Genomic DNA, 23,802 nt, shown 5'->3' on the forward strand with positions numbered 1-23,802 from the left:
TATAATTTATGCATAAAAATATTTTTTTATTCTTATAATTTAAACATAAATAATATAATTTTACCTTATATATATATATATATATATATATATATATATATATATATATATATAAGATTGAAAGATTAAAAGATTAAAATAGAAAAAACAATTTTGAATTTTTGAATTAATTGATTAATATTTTTTTAGGCTCCAAAATACTTCAAATATGTATCATAGTCAACAAAACTATCATCATATCATATATATAACACACACACACACACACACACACACACACACACACACACACATATATATATATATATATATATATATATATATATGCAATATTTTTACAGATGGTGATAAATGTGAATAAAAATGAAATACTTTTTAAACAAGCATACAGCTGGATTATAATATTACAAAGAAAACTAAATTATTTTTCTAAATCGTTTTTCCATGGATTTTTCTAGTCCAATTTGTCACTTTTTCAATGGATAAAGGTACAAAAAATGACATAAAAAATTTTCCTAATAATTATCATAAAAAAAAATAATAATATTTTAATTTATGGTAAAACTAGAGTTGAAAAAATGAACAAATACAAAAACGTTTTATATGTAAAGCTTAAGATATAGCATAAGGAAGAAATAAAATAAAATAAAAAACAATTTAGTTTTCTTTATGTCATCTGGATATATATATATATATATGGATATATATATATTAATATATATATATATATATATATATATATATATATATTAATCATTTATTTATAAATATAGGAAATCTACCATCATGGTATTGTTGGTTGAACCAACATAAGAAATGCAATTTTATACGCACTAAACTTACTTTCAATATGTGTTTTCTGTACTTTAGCCTTTTGAAGTTCTCCAATAACAACCTGCAATTATGTTTTATTAAGTTATAAGCATACATAAATATTATTTAAGAATATTGTCTAATTTACCTCATTTGCCTCTATTTTTTTAACTGACTGTATATTGAAAGCCTCAGTCCTAAAGTGTGTAATCACTTCCTCAACAGTTACATATTTTAATTCGACAGTCCTCATAAGTGCCTTAAACCCTAGCCGTTGTGTTAGGAAATCTTCACTCACAACACTTTCCTGTGTTAAAATTTCTGATATAATGGGACCATGCCCTTTACGTTCAATTACCTGCACTAATGCAGATTGTGATTCTGGTTTTCTTAATGCTGGAAATTTGTTTGCATCATATAGGCTCATCACTTCATTTGTTGTAATACCATGGCGAACCATGAAATCTATTTTTGCCAATTCTTGCAAAGGATTTTCTCCTGCTGAGAATTCTTTAACACCAATATATTGCATAGTCTCATTGATTTCAGAAGAGAGTTTATTGACTTCTTGTCGCGTCACTTTAACGCCGCGCTTCTTTATTACATCCCGAACAAACTCTTCAATAGTTCCCTCAACTTGAATATCATGAACAATGATTGATTCTTTGAGTGGTTGCTTTGGTTCTGCTACTTCTTTGATTTCTTTGATCGTTACAGTGGTGTCATCAATTTTCTTGCATGATGCAGTAGCAGATGTTATTACTGGTTGTTCTATGGTAACTTTCGTTTTTGCCTTTTCTTTAGGTTTAATTTCATCTTTTATGTATTTCACCGTCTCTATGGTATCTATATGTGAAACATCAGTTGCACTTTTTTCTTCAATCGCAATTGAAGCTTGAGATTTCTTTGGTATTTTTTCAGTTTTGTGAAGAGTAACCTTTTCTTTTAATTTCTCAACATTTCTTTCCTTTGCTTTATGTATCTTCAATTTTTTCTCTTCAGACATTTCCGTTACTTGCAACTGTGCTTTTGTAATTGACATTCCTGCCTCGCTTGTTGCTTTACATACATATATACCTTGATCTTCCAAACTTACACTCTTGATAGTGCACATCGAGTGATTTTTATGAATTGTAATTTTAATCTTTTCTGTGTTTCTTAAGGGCTTATCATTATGGTACCAAACTACATCTATAATATACAATGTCATTAGTATACACACACTCATAGTCATATATATATATATATATATATATATATATATGAAAATTAATCATTATACATCATATGATCATCTAAGTATAAATATCATGTCCTGAAATTCACATACCTGGAGTAGGTTGCCCAGAGTACTGACATTCAAATGTCACCGCATCTTCTTCTTCAGCTCGTATATCCACTATTTCTTTAACAAAAGTGGGAACAGCTTGTGCTGCTATAATATAAATGATACATTCAGAAATTATTTGATAGCATTCACTAAATTAATCCACTCATGTATTAGGGAGAAGAAAGCTGCTTATTTGTTACATTATTCAAAGCATCAGCAATACAAATATCTTGACGAATGTAAAATCCATGCGTGTCAAATTAGTAGTATGAACATGTTATAATCTTCTATCATTAGTTTCTATTTATGTGGTGATGTCCTTTAAACAATTGCTCATTTGTAACATGAACTGACTGACTGAATTATTAAATTGAACATATGTATTATTATTTTCAATTCAGGAAGCTTAGCAAATCACTCTTATGGTTTCATCAAGCAACTCACGGATACCTTTAGCTGTAGATTTACGTTCTTCCATGTGAGTAACCCATTCTGGTTTTCGGTACTCTTTTGTTCCTAGTATACCTAAATACACAATTAACAAAATTAATATAGTTTTCAATTAATCAATATAAAAAAATAATCAATAATTAATAAATAAAAAAATTTAATATAAATAATAAATGTAATCAATGCAATAATTCTGTAATAGGTATATAAAATGTGTGGGTTGATAGTATAGAATAGTTTAAATTGAGTGTCTAGTATGGGAAAGAGAGGAAACGACGGTCGAGCCCAAATAAAAATACCAATAAACCAGATCTGAAAACTACAAAATTAAATTAATTTCATTCATTATATAAATCCACAGATTACAAAATAATTTATTTGTGATATTAAATGTATACACAAACCTTCAACCGACAATTCTGTGGTTGTCATTGCTACGCCTAATGGATTATGTGCCTCAAAGACAATATCACCAGTATCATCTGGATATACTTCAGTTATAGTTAAAACAGAAGTACCATCTTCGAAGTTTTCAATTTGGAAGTCGTTTGATGAAATTATCTCTGTTCCATGTCTAAACCATTTAAGTTCTGGTTTAGGTTTACCGATAGCTTTAACTTCAAGCCTATAAACATAAAATAAAAATTGTGCTTATTTCTTGCATGCATATAATTAAGTTTAAATTATATTTAAATTAATGTAACAATAATGCTTTCATACTGTAATAGTATATCTCTCTTAGATATATTTTTATTGCTTAATAAGTTTGGAAAACCATCCAAAAATCATGATTTTTCATTATATTTATTCATGCAGGAAACAACTAAGAAGATCCTATTAAAAGGATTTTTAGTATATAAGTGATATATATATATATATATATATATATATATATATATTATTTATTATATATATATATATTATTTATTAGTTTTTTTAAATAAATATTTTGTATTTATTTGTGTCTTTTATTTCGACAACTGGCTGAAAATCTATATATATATATATATATATATATATATATATATATATATATATTATACCTAGTAAGATGACCCTCTTTAGTTTCCAAAACTTCAGGTAATTTTTTCACGATTTTTGGTGAATATTCTTCTGTTAGTATTGTTTCATCTTCCTCAATTATCTGAAAAATCAATAATGAATTAATAATTGAAGTGCTCGCATAAAAATACAAATCTCACCTCCTCTTCTACTATTTCTTCTTCGGAAAGACTTGCTATTGTGGGACTAACAATTTCAGAATCAGGAACATATTCATAAGCTAAAATGTAAAATCCTTTATTGGAACTTCTTTTACAATACTATAAAATAATATTCTAAATAAATACCTTCCACAACCACAGTTGTTTTACATGTAGCTTTTCCAAATTTATTGGTAGCCTCACAAATGTATTCTCCAGCATTTTCAGGAAACACTTCCTCTATGCATAATTCGCAAAGTCCTTCTGTGTCTTGAGATATTGATATATCTTTGGCTTCTTCAATTTCTTTCTCATTGTGAAGCCATTTTATACGTGGCGTAGGTTTTCCAGTAATTTTGCATGTTAATGTTACTTTTTCACCGTCCATCACTATCACGGGTTTTATCTTCTCTGTGAAATAGGGAGAACTAAACTCAACAATTTTCTCATGAACCTCTTCTTCTAAGATTGCGATGTTGGCAGTACAAGTAGCTGAACCTCCAACGTTTTCCGCTCTGCATGTGTAAAGACCGATTTGTTCTTTCGAAACAGATTGTAGTATTAATACAGATTTATTCTCTGCCGAATTAATTCTTACTTCCTCAGAACTTAATATTGGACGCGATTGCATAAACCATTGGAAAGTAGCTGTCGGAAATGCTTCCACTATAGTTTCCAATATTACTACCTCTCCTGGAGTAACAATCTCAGGTTTCAAAGGTTTTATAAATCTAGGAGCTTTAACCTTCTTCATTTCCTCATCATCAGATACTTTCACAGAACATGATGATTTTGCTTCTCCGCCGTCGTTTACAGCTCTGACCTCATAATTACCGCTTTTTTGCTTACAAGAGGGAGCGATGTATAGATTTGTACGATAATTTTGAGTTTTTATTTGAATTTCTGCAGTTGATATTATAGTTTTACCATTACGATACCATGTAATTTCAGGCTCGGGTATTCCTTCAAATTCAGCATCTAAATTCACATGATCCTTACTTGATACTATTTGTGCTTTAATAGGTTTCACAAATTTAGGTGCCTCTACAACTGTAGGTTTAATGACCTCCACAGACTTTTGTAAAATTAAATTGGCTCGGCACTCCGCCGTTCCGAACTTATTAATTGCTTTGACTTTATATATCTGCTCATCATTTATGTTGGTTTCATGTACTATTAATTTAGCATCACCGGTTTCTGAATTATATTGAATCGTATGCTTTTTATCACTTTTAATCTCCTTTTCTCCCTTGAACCAAAGCACACGTGGTGCAGGTGTTCCAATAGCTCTGCATTCCAAAAATGATTGTTTATTCTCTTCAACAACTTTGGGTTTGATCGGAGGTACAAACTGTGGAGCTATGCCTTCTTCTTCGGCTTCTAAAAACCAAATAAATAATTTGATCACAATAATAAATTAAGTTACCACTACAAACTTTATATGTTATTAGCAGCGGAAACCAAGAAAAGTAAAATAAATAAAATATTAACGATATACTTACCTAAAATTAGCAGCTTTGCGGTAGAGGTTGCCATGCCAAAATCATTCACTGCTTTACAAGTATATACACCGACATCTTGTGGTAATGCCTTAGCAATACGGAGCTTAGTGCTTTGTTCGGTAACAGTTATAAAAACTCTTTCGGATGCCTTCAACTCGACGTCATTGTGGTACCAAGTAATTTTTGGACTCGGCTTTCCTTCAAATTGGCAAGTTAATTCCACAGGCTTTTCAGATTCTACTATTGTCGGCTGTACTTTTTTAACAAATGAAGGCGCTTTTTGGGCGATTTTGTTTTTAATTTTCTTTTCTTTCTTTATTTTCGATATTATGACTTCCTGTTCAGACATTGTTTGTAAAGACTTCTGTGCAGCATCCTCTAACTCAACTTCTTGACCTTGCTTCTTTACTGGAGCTAATTTTGGTACAGGTTTTAAAACCACTTCTTCAGGCTCTGTCTTCTTTTCTTCGGGTATTTTCTTAAATGGCTTCAATACCACTTGTTCAGGCATTTCTAGTTCCACGGGTTTTCTCTTGCCTGTTGGCCATTGCTTCTCTTCCGGCGCTTCGGACTTTGGTTTTTCTTTCTTTTCTCTTCGCCATGGCAGCTTGTCAACCTGCTCTTGTTCCTTTTCAGGTTCCTCAACTGGAGTTGATTTAGGAATAGGTTTTAAGACAACTTCTTCAGATTCGGTCTTTTTTTCTTCAGGTATTTTCTTAAAAGGCTTCAATACTACTTGCTCAGACGTTTCTGGTTCCATAGGTTTCCTCTTACCTGTGGGCCACTGCTTCTCTTCAGGCGCTTCAGGCTCTGGCTTTTCTTTTTTTCCTCTTCGCCATGGTAGTTTGTCAACCTGTTCTTGTTCCTTTTCAGGTTCCTCAACTGGAGTTGGTTTTGGAATAGGTTTTAGGACGATTTCTTCAGGCTCGACCTTCTTCTCTTCAGGTATTTTCTTAAATGGCTTCAATACCACTTGTTCAGGCATTTCTGGTTCCACGGGTTTTCTCTTGCCTGTTGGCCATTGCTTCTCTTCCGGCACTTCGGAGTCTGGTTTTTCTTTCTTTTCTCTTCGCCATGGCAGCTTGTCAACCTGTTCTTGTTCCTTTTCAGGTTCCTCAATTGGAGTTGATTTAGGAATAGGTTTTAAGACGACTTCTTCAGGCTCCGTCTTTTTCTCTTCAGTTATTTTCTTAAAAGGCTTCAATACCACTTGCTCAGGCATTTCTGGTTCCACAGGTTTTCTCTTACCTGTGGGCCACTGCTTCTCTTCAGGTGCTTCAGGCTCTGGCTTTTCTTTCTTTCCTCTTTGCCATAGCAGCTTGTCAACCTGTTCTTGTTCCTTTTTAGGTTCCTCAACTGAAGATGGTTTTGGAATAGGTTTTAAGATGATTTCTTCAGGCTCGGCCTTCTTCTCTTCAGGTATTTTCTTAAATGGCTTCAATACCACTTGTTCAGGCATTTCTGGTTCCACGGGTTTTCTCTCGCCTGTTGGCCATTGCTTCTCTTCCGGCGCTTCAGAGTCTGGTTTTTCTTTCTTTTCTCTTCGCGATGGCAGCTTGTCAACCTGTTCTTTTTCCTTTTCAGGTTCCTCAATTGGAGTTGATTTAGGAATAGGTTTTAAGACGACTTCTTCAGGCTCCGTCTTTTTTTCTTCCGTTATTTTCTTAAAAGGCTTCAATACCACTTGCTCAGGCATTTCTGGTTCCACAGGTTTTCTCTTACCTGTGGGCCACTGCTTCTCTTCAGGTGCTTCAGGCTCTGGCTTTTCTTTCTTTCCTCTTTGCCATAGCAGCTTGTCAACCTGTTCTTGTTCCTTTTTAGGTTCCTCAACTGAAGATGGTTTTGGAATAGGTTTTAAGATGATTTCTTCAGGCTCGGCCTTCTTCTCTTCAGGTATTTTCTTAAATGGCTTCAATACCACTTGTTCAGGCATTTCTGGTTCCACGGGTTTTCTCTTGCCTGTTGGCCATTGCTTCTCTTCCGGCGCTTCGGAGTCTGGTTTCTCTTTCTTTTCTCTTCGCCATGGCAGCTTGTCAACCTGTTCTTGTTCCTTTTCAGGTTCCTCAACTGTCATTGATTTAGGAATAGGTTTTATGATGACTTCTTCAGGCTCCGTCTTCTTCTCTTCACGTATTTTCTTAAAAGGCTTTAATACCACTTGCTCGGGCATTTCTGGTTCTATAGGTTTTCTCTTACCTGTGGGCCACTGCTTCTCTTCAGGCGCTTCAGACTCTGGCTTTTCTTTATTTCCTTTTCGCCACGGCAGCTTGTCAACCTGTTCTTGTTCCTTTTTAGGTTCCTCAACTGGAGTTTGTTTTGAAATAGATTTTAAGACGACTTCTTTGGGCACCGTCCTCTTCTCTTCGGGTATTTTTTTAAATGGCTTCAATACCACTTGTTCAGGCATTTCTGGTTCCACTGGTTTTCTCTTGCCTGTGGGCCACTGCTTTTCTTCAAGCGCTTCTGGCTCTGGCTTTTCTTTCTTTCCTCTTTGCCATGGCAGCTTACCAACCTGTTCTTGTGTCTCTTCAGGTTTCTCAACTGGAGTTGGTTTTGGAATAAGTTTTAAGACGACTTCTTCAGACTCCGTCTTCTTCTCTTCGGGTATTTTCTTAAATGGCTTCAATACCACTTGTTCAGGCATTTCTGGTTCCACAGGTTTTCTCTTGCCAGTGGGCCACTGCTTTTCTTCAGGCTCAACGAGCTCTGATTTGTCTTTCTTTCCTCTTTGCCATGGCAGCTTGTCGACCTGCTCCTTTTCAGTTTCAGGTTCTTTAACTGGAATCTTCTGTAAGTCAACTTCTTGAAGATTATCATGCTTTTCCACTGGAGATGGTTTTAGAATAGGTTTCAAAATGACTTTTTCTGATTCAGACCTTAATTTTTCATCAGCAACCTTGTAGACTATTGTATCTTCAACTTCAGTAATAGTCTCTTCAACAATAAGTGTTTTTTCATCTTTTGAGACGGGCTTAAGATTCACTTCTTCTCTATCATCATCTGAAAATCTTGGTTCAATTTTCATTGCTGGCTTTAATTCAACTTGTTCAAGTTGAACTTTTTGAGGTACAAATTTGGATCTTGAAACTTTTTTTAAGTTGATATCTTGTTTGTTCCAATCTAAATTTGCAATTTTTTGTCTGGTCATCTTTTCTTCATCGTCTTTGCTCCGAAGAACTTTTGTCTCTTTATCTGAAATCTTCTTATATTCAACTTCTTGAAGCTGATCGTGCTTTTCGACTGGACTTGATTTTGGAATATGTTCCACAGCCGCTTCTTCCAGTTCTACCTGCTTATCGTCAGGTAATTTCTTAAAGGGCTTCAACTCTACTCGTTCAGGCATTTCTGATTCCACGGGTTTTCTCTTGCCTGTGGGCCACTGTTTTTCTTCGTGCGCATCAGGTTCTGGCTTTTCTTTCTTTCCTCTTCGCCATGGCAGTTTGTCAAACTGTTCTTGTTCCTTTTCAGGTTCCTCAACTGGAGTTCGTTTTGTAATAGGTTTTAAGACGATTTCTTCAGGCTCCGTCTTCTTCTCTTCAGGTATTTTCTTAAATGGCTTCAATACCACTTGTTCAGGCTTTTCTGGTTCCACAGGTTTTCTTTTGCCTGTTGGCCATTGCTTCTCTTCCGGCGCTTCGGAGTCTGGTTTTTCTTTCTTTTCTCTTCGCCATGGCAGCTTGTCAACCTGTTCTTGTTCCTTTTCAGGTTCCTCAATTGGTGTTGATTTAGGAATAGGTTTTAAGACGACTTCTTCAGGTTCCGTCTTCTTCTCTTTAGGTATTTTCTTAAAAGGCTTCAATACCGCTTGCTCGGGCATTTCTAGTTCCACAGGTTTCCTCTTACCTGTGGGCCACTGCTTTTCTTCAGGCGCTTCAGGCTCTGCCTTTTCTTTCTCTCCTCTTTGCCATGGCAGCTTGTCAACCAGTTCTTGATCCTTTTTAGGTTCCTCGACTGGAGCTGGTTTTGAAATAGATTTTAAGACAACTTCTTCGGGCTCCGTCTTCTTCTCTTCGGGTATTTTCTTAAATGGCTTCAATACCACTTGTTCAGGCATTTCTGGTTCCACTGGTTTTCTCTTGCCTATAGGCCACTGTTTTTCTTCAAGCGCTTCGAACTCAGGTTTTTCTTTCTTTGCTCTTCGCCATGGCAGCTTGTCAACTTGTTCTTGTTTCTTTTCAGGTTCCTCAACTGGAGTTGATTTAGGAATAGGTTTTAAGACGACTTCTTCAGATTCGGTCTTTTTCTCTTCAGGTATTTTCTTAAGAGGCTTCAATACCACTTGTTCAGACATTTCTGGTTCCATAGGTTTCCTCTTACCTGTGGGCCACTGCTTCTCTTCAGGCGCTTCAGGCTCTGGCTTTTCTTTCTTTCCTCTTCGCCATGGTAGTGTGTCAACCTGTTCTTGTTCCTTTTCAGGTACCTCAACTGGAGTTGGTTTTGGAATAGGTTGTAAGACGACTTCTTCAGGCTCCGTCTTCTTCTCTTCAGGTATTTTCTGAAATGGCTTCAATACCGCTTGTTCAGGCATTTCTGGTTCCACAGGTTTTGTCTTTCCTGTTGGCCATTGCTTCTCTTCCGGCGTTTCGGACTCTCGTTTTTCTTTCTTTCCTCTTCGCCATGGCAGCTTGTCAACCTGTTCTTGTTCCTTTTTAGGTTCCTCAACTGGAGTTGGTTTTGAAATAGATTTTAATACGACTTCTTCGGGTTCCGTCTTCTTCTCTTCGGGTATTTTCTTAACAGGCTTCAATACCACTTGTTCAGGCGTTTCTGGTTCCACTGGTTTTCTCTTGCCTGTAGGCCACTGCTTTTCTTCCGGCTCTTCGGACTCTGGCTTTTCTTTCTTTCCTCTTCGCCATGGCAGCTTGTCAACCTGTTCTTGTTCCTTTTTAGGTTCCTCAACTGGTGTTGGTTTTGAAATAGATTTTAAGACGACTTCTTCAGGCTCCGTCTTCTTCTCTTCGGGTATTTTCTTAAAAGGCTTCAATACCACTTGTTCAGGCGTTTCTGGTTCCACTGGTTTTCTCTTGCCTGTAGGCCACTGCTTTTCTTCCGGTTCTTCGGGCTCTGGCTTTTCTTTCTTTCCTCTTCGCCATGGCAACTTGTCAACCTGTTCTTGTTCCTTTTTAGGTTCCTCAACTGGAGTTGGTTTTGAAATAGATTTTAAGACGACTTCTTCGGGTTCCGTCTTCTTCTCTTCGGGTATTTTCATAAATGGCTTCAATACCACTTGCTCAGACATTTCTGGTTCCACAAATTTTCTCTTGCCTGTAGGCAACTGCATTTGTTCACGCGCTTCTGGCTCTAGCTTTTCTTTCTTTTCTCGTCCCCATGACAACTTATCAACCTGTTCTATCTCGGCTTCAGGTTCTTCATTTAGTGGCAATTTATGTTTTTCATATTTCTTTTCATTTTTTTTCAATTTTAGTATATTAGTATCCTCCGTTTCTTGTAACTGTTCTACGGTGTCGTTTTGATCCGAATCTATATTTACAAGTTTTTCCTGTTTAACCATATTATTATTATCTGTTGAATCAAATTGTTTTATCACTGGTTTTAATAACACTTCTTCAACTGTTTCTTTTGGAATTTCTGATTTAACCGGTCTACTCTTCTTAAGATTAACTGTTTCCTGGGTCCACGGTGTTACTTGATTACCTTCTTTTGATAACTTTTTATGCTGTTTATATTCCTCTTCGCTTTTCAATTGTAGTAGATTGATGTCTTCAGTTTCATGTAGCTTCTCTACATTCACTGTTTCTTCAAACTCATCTTTTGGGGAAGGTATCTTATGTTTAATCACTTTGTCATCATCTGCGGGCTGACGAGATATTTTTGTCACAGGTTTTAGCGACACTTCTTCAAGTGTTTCTTTTGAAATATTCGATTTAATCGGTTTACTTTTTTTAAGATTAATTACTTCTTCTGTCCAAGGTGTTACCTGTGGAGCTTCTTTTGATAATAATTTATGTCGATCAAACTCTTTTTCCTCTTTTTTCACTTTTAGTAAATTCGTATCCTCAGTTTCATGATACTGCTCCACATTATCTATTTCAACAATTCCTTCTTTCTGTACTGTATCTTTCGTTTTATGCTTTTCATCAAGATTTGGCTCACACTTCTCAACATCACCCTTTGGTACGGGTTTCAAAACCACATTTTCTAAACTTTCTTTGGGAATTTTTGATTTAATTATTTTTGATTTCTTTAAAGATATAGCTTCTTCAGTCCATGGTAATACAGATTCATTTTGTTGCTGTTTTAAACCCGGCTTATTTTTTTTTCTCCATGGTAAACTATCATCACCTTTACGTACAATTGCTTCATCAGTAATATCGTCATGTGTCTTCTGAGATTTAGAAAATTTGGTTAAGTTGATATCATCTCGCCTTTCAGAACGTTCTACGTAGTCGGTTTCATCAAATTCGGATTCGGTATTTTTCGTTGATGTCTTGATTTTAGTGCGTGAAGTTTCTGTAATTATTATAAGCATTTCATACGCATCCATTTCAAATAATTCCAAGTAACAAATAAAAATCATTAGAAATTGATTTATCACGTATATAGTTTGACAAAATATGTAATCATATCGCTTTAAATTTTATTTATTTACTTCCCGAAGGAGAAGTTTATGATTTCATAAAAAAATCCGATTCGCTAATTTTATGTTTTCTCCACGTTTCAAGCCATTCTGAATCGAATGAGACCAAATTTGGAAAATGTATGTGTGTGTGTGTGAGAACAGATTTTTTTGCCGTAAATAGACGGCTGGACCGATTTAAAAAATTTAAAAGCCATTCGATGTATCGCGATGAGTACTAGCGTTTATCAATTTTGCGCGACAGTCAGCCAAGCCGTTTCTTTGTAAATAACAGAAAAGTGAAAATTTTTTCGTCCCTGGGCCGTTTTCTTCTAATAAAGTGTTTTTTTGACGGTAGATACAATAGTCTTCTAGATCATACTAAAATATTACGGCCCTACGACAACTCGTTTAACTTTAAAAATTCTTCAAAGTTTGCAAAAATTAGTAACGTTTTTTTGGCATTTGTCAAAATTAGACCTTTCATCGACGATTGCTCAAAAACGCCTGAACCAATTTCATAAATTTAAAAACCTTTCGATGTGTCTCATTGAGGACTATTGTTTATCAAATAAAAGAAAAAAGTGTTAAACTTTCGGCCCACTTTTAAGCTCATACTCCCAAATCGATTATAAAAAATCAAAAACTGTTCGAAAGATATTAGCGGGGAATGATAATGATTAGTTTTAGGTGAAAATCTACCGAGCCGTTTTCTTGTAATTCGCTGATGAAAAAAAATTTGAGCCGATTTTTATGAAACTTTTTTTGATGATATATATCATGGTCTTATACAACTTATCGAAATATTACGGCCTTGCGACAAGTAGTTTACTTTTAAAAAATCATCAATTTTAAGAAAATGAGTAGTTTTTTGACGTTTGTTAAAATTAAAATTAGACTTGGTATAACGATAGAGTACTTGGTTTTAATGAACATACTAAGACAATAAAGTCCTATGGAAACTGGAAACCTATGAAAAAAATATTGATTTTTGAAAATTTACTTTTCGAAAATACTCCGAGTCAAAGTGTTCGTTTGTTTTCAATTATGTGTAATAAATCCACATTTAATCACTCATAAATTAATTTAGTTTTTATTGATTAAGTCCATTAATTACATATATCGGGAAGTCCATGTAACTTGTTTATTTATTTATTCATATGGAAGCCCCAATCAATATAAAAAAATATTACGCATTTGCATTTTGCGATGTGTTATACAATCTATAAATAAATTTTAATATGTTGTTGCATAGCGCTCACGATAATATCTCGATCATACTCGTAGCTTCCTCTATTGTTATGACTTTGTCGTACATTATTCTATTCATAGAAAAGAGAGTAATAACAGAGCTTAGTGCGCTTGAGTCACGTCAGACAAATTTAGTACAAAATATCCCTACCAGGATTTAGACGCGCATCGAAACCGAGGGACAAACATTTCAAACGTGTGGTGTTAACCGTCAGCGCACGGTCGCGGCGCGCTCGATCATAACATAAAACAGTTGTAAAAAGTGAATTAAATTATTTGAAAACAGTGAAAAAGATAGTTAAAAACATAGACAGTTATATTATGAAAAAGTGGTCGTATCGAGATTAAATCGTTTTATCGAAAAAGTCCAATTAGAACCGTCTTTTCTGTTCCGGTAAATTTACCGGAACAGAAAAAATGATTCTAATCATGCAACCGTAAAGTTTTCATATTTCACTATTTCAAGAAGTATTTATCTTGATACGACCGCTGAATGACAGAATACTGTATCATATAAAAGTGATTTTTAAAATACATGTTTGCACAGTTGTGTCAATGTTCCAAGTGTATCTGATTTGCGTTATAATAAATATAAGATAAATCAAAGGTTTCGTGACAAATCTATTCTACATTGCGGAAAAAGCTTCAGTTAATTAGCAGTTAACAGATGCAGTTTTGTTATAACTATACGAATTTTATAATAGACCTAAGTCCGTAATGAACTGAAAGAAATCAGACGTGACAGAGTTATCAAACTCGATTTGAAATATATTTATTGTTTGCCAATGTTGTATTATTGTGACAAATAAAAACACTATATACGTGAATCTTTAGAATCTATAGAATTTATTTGTAAATAAAATACAACCTTGTTTTATTTTTTTAAGTATATATAAGAAAGTGAGATCCTATTGGCCTTTATCTGTAAATATATATTTCCAAGTATGTGTAAATAATAAATCTAGTTAATGAATGAATAAATAAAGCGTAAATGAAATCAGCCTTCATGTTTATTTATTTCAATCTATATATTATGTATAAAATGTTTTAAATAGTGCGTATCTATTTGCATACACATTGAACAGGTAAGAGAGCAGTGAGTCAGCAAAGGTGTGAAAAACGTATCGTTCGCCGATCCAAATTTAGTCGTGCAGTAACATAAACCAAGGCAACGCGCTCGAACGCTCTAATAATAGAACACGTTGCGCACGGCCCCACGGACCCACGGACCCACGGACACCGACAACCGCACTATTGACGACTTTCGGTCGGGAACACACGCGGTGTATAAACTTAAATTAAACATTTGCTAACGAACGAACTAACGAATAATAATCGAAACTAATAATGCTCCTGTACTTTATGGGCAGTTGTTAACAAATATATTTATATACACATTTATAACACAGTAAAAGATTCTTATTTGCGGGTGGTATGTTCCATAAATATGCCGCGAATACAGAAACCTTGGCCATGTGGCTAAAATAAAACTTCCCTCATTAAAATAAGATCTCGTCTCATACAATGATTAATCATCATAATAAATTCACAACTTTAAGCGGTACCAAAACACATGTTACTACACCAGAAGAATTTTTATCGATTAATAAAAGTTGTTATCATTCTGTTTGTTCGCATTCTGAAAAACACCGATCGCGGCGAAAAAAGCTTATATATAATTATCCCCCGTGGATATCATTTACCATTTTTTGGTTCATCTGACGACATTCAAACGGGTAATAGATTGGATACTTACTGAAATTATTTTATTATTATATATTATTATATCCGCGATTAAAGCATTTGCAGAAAAACCGCGATTATAGACTTTGAGTCATTTTTTTTAATCCGAGAAAGATGCGCGAATAAGGAACTTTTACTGTATAAATATATGAATGATATACTAGTGAAAATATATAAAGTTAAATAACTCAGACCGTAAATTTATTAATAAGGTATATTTATGTATCATGTTAAAACAATCAGATATCATTTGGAACAATGATTACAGCAACAGAATAATAATAATCAACACCAACAAAATATCATGACCGATTAGGAACCTTACTAATATGATATAAAGACAGTTGCTTAAGCTATATTTTAATATATCTATGGCAAGCAATTTTATTTATATTCACAATATACTTTTAATAGCTATTAAATTGAACTATAGAATAAATAATTTTTATAAATATATCAATCGCAATAATATTATTAGAGTTATATTTTTATACTGCTTTAAAATCATTTTTAAATAGCTCGAAAAACTACTATTAATCTAACTTTGATTGATATACTAAATTGAAAACAAAGCAAATAAATATAGCAAGACTAGTGATAATAGTAATTTAAATGTTAGAACAATTATTAGAGCGAGTCCATGTCTTATTTCTTACTTTTAACAACAAGTTTTGCTGAGGTTTCCACTTGACCAGCCGATGTGATTGCGCGGCAGGTGAACGTACCAGAATCTTCTTCGTAAGTTGATGAGATTAGCAACACGGCATTTGAGCCCTCATGGATCATCTGAAATAAAAATTTATATATTTTATATTTTTTAAAGATTCATATATCTCAAAATAAACTAAAATGATATAAAAGTTAATATAAATATTTCTTCAAAAAATCAAACAATATTGCTGTATACTTCATAAATAGTAGAAAATAATATGAATATTATTCCAATTAATAAAACAGTCCCTGATAAAAGTATTAATGATTGATAAAATATGTCATTTGTACTACATAAATAATAAATTAATTCGATGTGATATGAGAGCAATTACCTGGAAATCTGGTGACTCTGGTATCAGATCGCCCTCCCTAAACCACTGAATGGTTGGTTTTATTTTTGAGGCCACAGTAGTCTTGAATTGGGCCGGTGCACCTTCATACACTACTACATCTTTCATTGGTGTCAGAACAGGCAATGTGTCTTGAGTATCAGGTGCCAGTACTTTAAGATTAGCTACGGTATTTACATTACCAGCAGCATTGATCGCAATGCATTTATAAATTCCTTCATCTTCTGGGAATGCCTCTGAAATCTTAAGTGTGCATGTATCACCTTCTTTTTGCATTTGGAAATATTTGGAGGGCTTGATAACTTTCTCACCCTTTTGCCATTTGATGGTGGGCGTTGGTTTTCCAGTAATTTTGCATTTAAAAGCAACACTCTGCCCTTCTTTAATGGTCTGATCTTTCAAAGGTTCTATAATTGTAGGTGCTTTTTCTACACCTGGAGTTGTTGGTTTTCCTGGTGATTTTGGTGTAGTTTGAACCTGAACATAGCACTCAGCGTCGCAACGTGCTTCGCCGGCGCTATTAATAGCAACGCATTCATATTTTCCTGTATCTTCTGGATAAGCTTCGATAATCAACAGAGTATATGTATTATCTTCTTCCAATGTCTTATAACGGATGTCAGGAGTAATTTTTTTGTCATTTTTCAGCCAGTATACATCTAATGGTTTTGTTCCAGAAATACGGGCATCAAATCTTACCAATTGTCCAGCGTTCACGTTTGTATTTTGTATAGTTGTTATAAAACTAGGTGGAATCTTGCCACCACGACCTTGCCTTCGTCTTTCTTCAACAACTAAATTTGCACTACATTTTGCGGTACCTCCACGATTCTCTGCTACTGCCGCAAACACAGCAGAATCTTCTAAGAACACTTGGCGAATAATTAATACAGATTTTGTACTGAATGTATGAATTTGGAAGTCTTTAGAATTCTGTATTGGGAAATCTTCGCGATACCATTTAATCGTAGGTAAAGGATCGCCATCAAATTCCACTTCAAAACGAGCTTGTTCTTGTTCAAAAGCTCTGCAAGGTTGAATTTTCTTTGTGAAAAATGGAGCTTTAGATGGTTTTACAGGACCTTGAACAACTCTTTCAAATGTTTTGCCCTTGTGTTCAACTTCTGTCGTTTCGGTCGCAGTAATCTTGCGGGTTATTTCTAAATCTCCCACTGTTTCCTTTTGTGTTTGCTTTTGTTTGGCAACATGAACTTCTTTTCCATGCACTGTTGATTCTGAAGGTTCAGGTGGGTGACCTGGGACATGTTGAGAATCTATTATATATTCTGTTGTATGTGGCTTTTGGATATATTTTGCTTTAGGAGGAGCATCAACAGCTGTCTCAGTAGTTTGTACTCTGAAAAATAAATTTATCAAATCCATCGAATGATTAGAGATAAAATTGATTTTTTCACAAAATTTAGAACAATGCTTACAGATTATCCTGATACTTTTGCGCCATTCCTTTCGCCATAGAACTAGCAACTAATTTCTCACCGGGAATAGCAAACTGATGTGAAGCACCACGAAGTTTAGATTCTTTAACAACTTGCTCATTTTCTAGTTCCTGCAGTTTATTATAATATTCTTCGCCCTTCTTACTTTTGACTGTTTGCTGCCATTCCGTTTCCGCTTGCTTAATTACTTTTGGTCTCAAATGTTCTGGATTTAATTCAATTCCTCCTTGTTGAGCCAATAATGCTTGTCTTTCTTCGAAGGTCTTCTCTAATTCAGTTCCTACACGTTCTTTTTGATATTGTGTTAGGTCGTAGTCGTACCAAGCTAATTAATATTAAAATTAATAAATATATTTTCATTTATCATGTATGTATTTATATCAATACTAACATATTGAAGCAGCACAATTTTAGCCAAACAAGCTACACTTGAAAAATACAAGCACACTTACATTGTACAAAAGTTGTTTAATAAAATTTTTTTAACATGGGCAGAAATTCCATTACTCTTCAACGAATCAAGTATTTGACATACCTTCTCATCTGTATGCCATGAAAACAGCTCACGGTTTCAGAAACTTCTTTAAATTTCAGCCTTCCAAGCCAAAAACAGAATTGGGGTAGGAAATTGCTATGTGGAGTAGCATTTGGACTCTTGGACATATTTGTATTTGCAATGGTTTTTGGTTTTGGCATAATTCTTTTGCATGTGAGTGTGTTCATTATTCATGCGTAACATGTGAGTGTTAGTGCAATATTGTAACGGTGTCATGTTAAATAATATAAATATCTGGTATTGTCTTTTTTTGTCATGTTTATATATTGTGCCATGTTCAATAACAATATATAATATAAAAGACATTATTAAAGATAGATATATGAGAAAAGCTTGAACAATACAAATCAAATGTTTAAGTTTGTACTTACGTCTTGGTGAATTCTTAAGAACACCTCTGTAATCGTCATGTCTTGGAATAACTTTCAGTTCTGTTGAAGCCAACGCTTCACCACATGAATTTCGTGCAATTACTTCAACTGTTCCTGTATCATACTGTCTTGTTTTTGGTATATCCATGTGATACATTCCATCATATGTTAATTTATATCTTGAACCCTAGGGATACAGATAATTATTATATAATATAATTCAACCGTAAGTTGTAATGTATAAATTATGAATACTTACGTTGACTACAGTGTGACCATTAACTAACCACATAACTCTAGGACGTGGATGACCTGTAACTCTACAGCAGAATCTAGCCCATTCGCCTTCTTCCGTTGTGCAGGGTTCTGGTTTGCTAACAAACACAGGTGCACATTTAGGTTTAGATTCTTCATCAGGTTCGTCCGGCACACTGAAAAATATTATGAAAAATATGAAATAATTCAAAAACTAAGAAATTTTTAAAGAGATTTTTCACATACATTTGCCAAGCTGCTTCCATCTCCCTAATTCTTTCAATGCTCTTCATATGTTTGGGAAGTTGTGAATCATATATGATTCCTGGTCTACCAGCAGTTTTTATAATCGCTCTAGTTTCATCCATACCATAAAGATTTGTTGCTCTGCATAAATACTCTCCACTATCCTCGGGGTAGACCCAGCCAAAATTCATAGCAACATATCCAAAGTCATATATCGGCGTGAAACGATTTTCTAAAATATTAAATTTCAAATTACAAGATTTATATTGAACACAAAGACTTGTATATTCTCGAAAATCAGTTGGATAATAATAACTTACTGTGAGGTAAAGGCTTGCCATTTAGGAACCATTCAACCTTCATGTTCGGATCTCCAACTGGAGCAAGTTGGCATTCAAATTTGGTGGATTGCATTTCCACAAGCGTTGTCTGATCCTGAATTTGTGTTACAAATCTTGGAGGTTGCTTTTTATCAGGGTCATATAGATCTTCTTCAGTTAAGAATATTTCAGATGTATACTTTTTAATAGTAGCTTCCATTTGCATTAATGTTTCAGATCGCTTCATGCCTTTCGGTACTTGATTTTGCAAAATAATTGATGGCAATTCTGAAACAATAAAATAATATGTATTACTTCAAATACAAAATAATAACTAAATAATACAAATGGGGTTTTTACTTTTGCATGAGATATTGGCCCTTGTTGTGTCTTCTCCTAAATCATTTACAGCCCGGCATACATATTCACCAGAGTCTTCAGCATATGCATAAAGAATATCTAAAGACACAAAACCCATGTCGTAGACAGTTTTAAATCTGTGCCCTGTTGGCAAAGGTTTTCCATTTCTGTACCACTCCACGCGTAACCTAGGATCATCTTTAGGTTCAACTCTGCATTCAAAGTGAACACTTTCTGACTCATCTATTGTGACAGATTCAATTTGGGTTATGAATTTTGGTGGTGACATAGGTTTGTCTTCTTTGTGAGCTTCTGTAACAGGTCCTCGTTCAAGTTCTTTCAATTTTTCTCCGCTGATGCCTTGCGGTAACTGAGACTCTAATATTATGTCTCGTTTTGATTTGCAAGTGATCGTTGCTTTTGTAGTTGCTGAACCCCATTTGTTGGTAGCTCGACATATATACTCACCAGAATCCCTTGCGTAAGTATATGACATATCCAATGATATAAAACCAAAATCGTTTACCATGTGTACCCTGGATCCGGTAGCAAAAGGTCTTCCATTATGGAACCAGTCAATTCTCATAGTTGGATCGCTAACAGGCTCAACTCTACAATCAAAATGAATCGGACCGCCTTCTTGAACATCCAACACATCCTTCAATTCTACAATAAATCTTGGTGGATCTGGTTTTTCTTCATCGGTCATAATTTCTTCCTTTTTGTGTAGAGCTTCTTCTAATTTCTGAATGCTTTCAGTGCCCGTTCTAAAGTTATTCGGTAATTGTGGCTCAAGAATTATACCTTGGCGTCCTCGAACTTGTAATTTGCAAGAAACAGATGCTTCACCATGTTTATTCGTCGCTTTACATGTATATAATCCGGAGTCTCTTTGATAGCATCCAGCTACTTCAAGAATAACAAAGCCAAAGTCATTGATTGTTTTAATTCTTGAACCGGTTGTCAAAGGTTTACCATTGTGGAACCATTCCACACGCATGCTTTGATCGTTTACTGGTATTAACCGACATTCAAAGTGTGCTAATGAATTTTCATTTAATGTAAGATCTGAAGGAGTTGTAATAAATTCTGGAGGTTTACCGGAGTCATCTTCTGGTATTTGCGGGCTTGGCAAATGCCCAAGACCTTCCAGTTCTGCGATTTTGTCAATCGTTCCTTCCATGCCCTTAGGCAACTGCGATTCAAATATAATGCTTCTTTTACCTTGAATATTCATTGTAGCTGTGGTAACTGCTTCACCGTAATCATTAAAAGCACGGCATGAGTACTCGCCAGAGTCTTCAGGATAAACTGGGGAAATTTCTAAAATAACAAAACCGAAATCACAGAACGTGCGGAACCTTGATCCAGTTTTAAGAGGTTTTCCATTCCAGAACCATTCAACCTGCGTACAAGAAACAAAAATTACAATGATTTAATCACGGGCATAATATAATATAGTACAATGATAACTAAATACCTTCAATTTTGGATCATCTGTTGGAATCAATCTGGCTTCGAAGTGAGCGCTTTCGCCTTCGCGTAAGTTATCAATATTTGTAAGTGGAGAAGTAAACACGGGTGCTTTACCACGTTCTTCACTAGCACGCTCATCGCGCGTCTTTATTAAAGAGTCTTCTAGATTCTGTATCTTTTCTAATCCACCTTCCATGCCCTACACAGCGAAAAAAATCAAAATATTTATATTAATATCATCTAATGAGTAATTCTCAGAATAAATTATAGTGTACTTACCCGCGGTAGTTGCGAGTCCAAGATTAAATTAGCCTTCGACACACATTTCAGTGTTGCTTTAGTAGAATCTTCTCCATATTTATTATATGCTCTGCATTCATAGGTTCCAGAATTTTCTTCGTAACAATATAAAATATCCAGAATGACTATTCCAAAATCATGGAATGTTCTATATCTATGTCCATGAGGTAATTTCTTTCCATTGTAATACCATTCGACAACTAAATCGGGATCTGTAACTGGTGTTAACCTGGCTTCAAAGTGTGCACTTTGTCCCTCAACTAATTTTGTTACATCTGCAATTTGTGTTATAAACTTCGGTGGCTCCGTTACAGGTGCGGACTGCTCTTGCGGTACTGATCCGTGTAATCCTTCTAACTCACGAATTTTAGCCAATGAATCTGGTTGTAAACTATCAAGATACACTCCACCTTTTCCAAAGCATTGGATTGTGGCTCTTGTAGTATCTTCACCGTACTTATTGCTAGCACGACAAACATATTCACCAGAGTCATGGCTTTGAACATAAGCTATATCCATCAAAACAAATCCAAAATCAGAGACAGGTTTGATGCGGGTTGAATGTCTCAAAGGTTTACCATTATGGAACCATTCAACTTTCATGTTAGGATCTCCAACAGGCACAAGCGTGCATTCGAAATGTGCAGATTGACCATCCTTCAATCCAACTAAATTTTGAATCTGTGTCGTAAACCTTGGTTTTTGTCCAGATGATTTATCCACACATTCAAGTTCTACAGATATTTCATCTTTTCCCCATTTATTGGTGGCACGACATGAGTAAGTTCCAGAATCTTCTATTTTTGTTCCTAGAACTTCTAATACAACCATGCCAAAAGCATAGACAGTTCTAAAACGATGACTTGCATCTAATGGTTTTTCATTGTAGAACCATTCGACGACCATTGATTGATCTCCAGTTGGTATCAATGATGCTTCAAAATGAGCAATTTCTCCTTCGCTAACATTTTTGAGACTAGTAAATTCTGATGTAAACTTAGGTGCACGTCCTTCATCAGCCTCTGGTGCACCAGGTTCTTTTGGACGGAGAGATTCCTCCAAATCTTGAATCTTTTCTAAACCTTCTTTACCCTTAGGATGCTGTGTTCTTTCTATTAAATTATCCTTGCTTGTGCAATATATTGTCGATGAAGTAAAGGCCTCACCGGCTTTGTTATATGCGCGACAAGTATAGATTCCTTGATCCCGATCGTATACCTCCGTTAGATCTAATGTCACAAAACCAAAATCACTTGTCATTTTAAAGCGAGATCCATGCTCTAAAACTTTACCATTAAGTAGCCACTCAATTTTTAAGTTAGGATCATGCTTTGGTTCTACTTGCCCTTCCAAGTGCAAACTGTCAGCTTCAGTTAATTTGAATTCAGCTGTAAATGGCACAGTCCATATTGGTTTTCCAAATTCAGCATCAGGTTTCGAAGTTTGTCTTTTTAGTCTATTAGCTGCGGCTTCATCAGCTTCCTGGACAGCTTCTAAACCTACTTTTCCTTGTGGATGCTGAGTATCCAAGTAAATATTAGCAGCACTAGTGCATTTCAATGATCCTGATGTAGATGCCGAACCTTTATTATTAGTAGCTTTGCATGTGTATATTCCAGAATCTTCTTCATAAGCATGGTTAATATCTAATGCTACATAACCAAAGTCGTACGTAGTTTTAAACCTAGCTCCATGTGGCAATGGCTTACCATTAACAAACCATTCAATTTTCATATTTGGATCTTTTGATGGTTCTACATTACATTCGAAATGCACATTTTCAGATTCTTTACATACAACATTGTTTAAATGAGTAATAAATACTGGCACTTCATATGTAGGCTCTGGAGCTTCTGCTTTTTGTCCCCGAGGCTGTTCCAATGCACCTATTCTAGGTAGAGAATCTGGATGTAAAGTTTCTCCTAATAACCAATGTTTATCATGAACCTTCAGCGTGCATGTAGATACTGCTTCACCAAGTAAATTGGTTGCTTTGCATGTATAAATAGCTGAATCGTCATCCCGTAGTCCATTAATTGCAAGGGTAACAAGACCAAAGTCGAATGTGCTTTTTATTCTTGTGCCAGTAGTCAATGAGACTCCATTTTTAAACCATTCAATGCGGAGATTGGGATCGGCTCTGGGTTCAACTTGAGCTTCTAAATGCACATGTTGCCCTTCATGCAAATTGTCATAACTTTGTAAATGAGTAGTGAATACTGGTGCCTGTTGTGGTGTTGTATCAACAAACATTTCAGGAACGCGATTCATTGCGGCTTCCTTCAATTGAATCTTCTGCCATGCCTCTGGCATTAATGTTTCTCCTGCTATCGATGAACGAGACTTAACCTTCATACTAATTGAAGAAACTGCTTCGCCAGCCTTATTTATAGCTTTGCACATGTAAACACCAGCATCTTCAGGAACAACTGAATTTATATCCAATGTTACAAAACCAAAATCGTGTGTGGTTCGGAAGCGAGATCCTGAAATTTAAGTATTAATTGCAATAGATTCTGCATCAAAACT

General features: G+C 34.9%; 1 protein-coding gene across 1 annotated transcript in view; it reads right to left on the reverse strand.

Annotated features, from left to right (window-relative positions):
• Nucleotides 1–23,802, reverse strand: part of LOC113366531 (titin) — a 61,872-nt gene that overhangs the window by 28,614 nt on the left and 9,456 nt on the right. The window contains exons 11-29 of the mRNA XM_026608153.1: nucleotides 21,253–23,759; nucleotides 20,978–21,172; nucleotides 19,498–20,902; nucleotides 19,138–19,425; nucleotides 18,818–19,049; nucleotides 18,576–18,747; nucleotides 18,317–18,503; nucleotides 17,369–17,714; nucleotides 15,915–17,289; nucleotides 15,525–15,654; nucleotides 5,298–11,768; nucleotides 3,943–5,175; nucleotides 3,796–3,875; nucleotides 3,637–3,737; nucleotides 2,998–3,218; nucleotides 2,594–2,668; nucleotides 2,144–2,248; nucleotides 962–2,004; nucleotides 844–895 (exon numbers count right to left, since the gene is read on the reverse strand). Coding sequence (XP_026463938.1) covers nucleotides 844–895; nucleotides 962–2,004; nucleotides 2,144–2,248; nucleotides 2,594–2,668; nucleotides 2,998–3,218; nucleotides 3,637–3,737; nucleotides 3,796–3,875; nucleotides 3,943–5,175; nucleotides 5,298–11,768; nucleotides 15,525–15,654; nucleotides 15,915–17,289; nucleotides 17,369–17,714; nucleotides 18,317–18,503; nucleotides 18,576–18,747; nucleotides 18,818–19,049; nucleotides 19,138–19,425; nucleotides 19,498–20,902; nucleotides 20,978–21,172; nucleotides 21,253–23,759 — 16,218 coding nt within the window. The remainder of the gene's footprint in view (nucleotides 1–843; nucleotides 896–961; nucleotides 2,005–2,143; nucleotides 2,249–2,593; nucleotides 2,669–2,997; nucleotides 3,219–3,636; nucleotides 3,738–3,795; nucleotides 3,876–3,942; nucleotides 5,176–5,297; nucleotides 11,769–15,524; nucleotides 15,655–15,914; nucleotides 17,290–17,368; nucleotides 17,715–18,316; nucleotides 18,504–18,575; nucleotides 18,748–18,817; nucleotides 19,050–19,137; nucleotides 19,426–19,497; nucleotides 20,903–20,977; nucleotides 21,173–21,252; nucleotides 23,760–23,802) is intronic.

This window comes from Ctenocephalides felis, unplaced genomic scaffold, assembly GCF_003426905.1.
Source record: "Ctenocephalides felis isolate EL2017-DRISC unplaced genomic scaffold, ASM342690v1 CF-g0.4_SCAFFOLD_01170, whole genome shotgun sequence".
Lineage (NCBI taxonomy): Eukaryota > Metazoa > Arthropoda > Insecta > Siphonaptera > Pulicidae > Ctenocephalides > Ctenocephalides felis.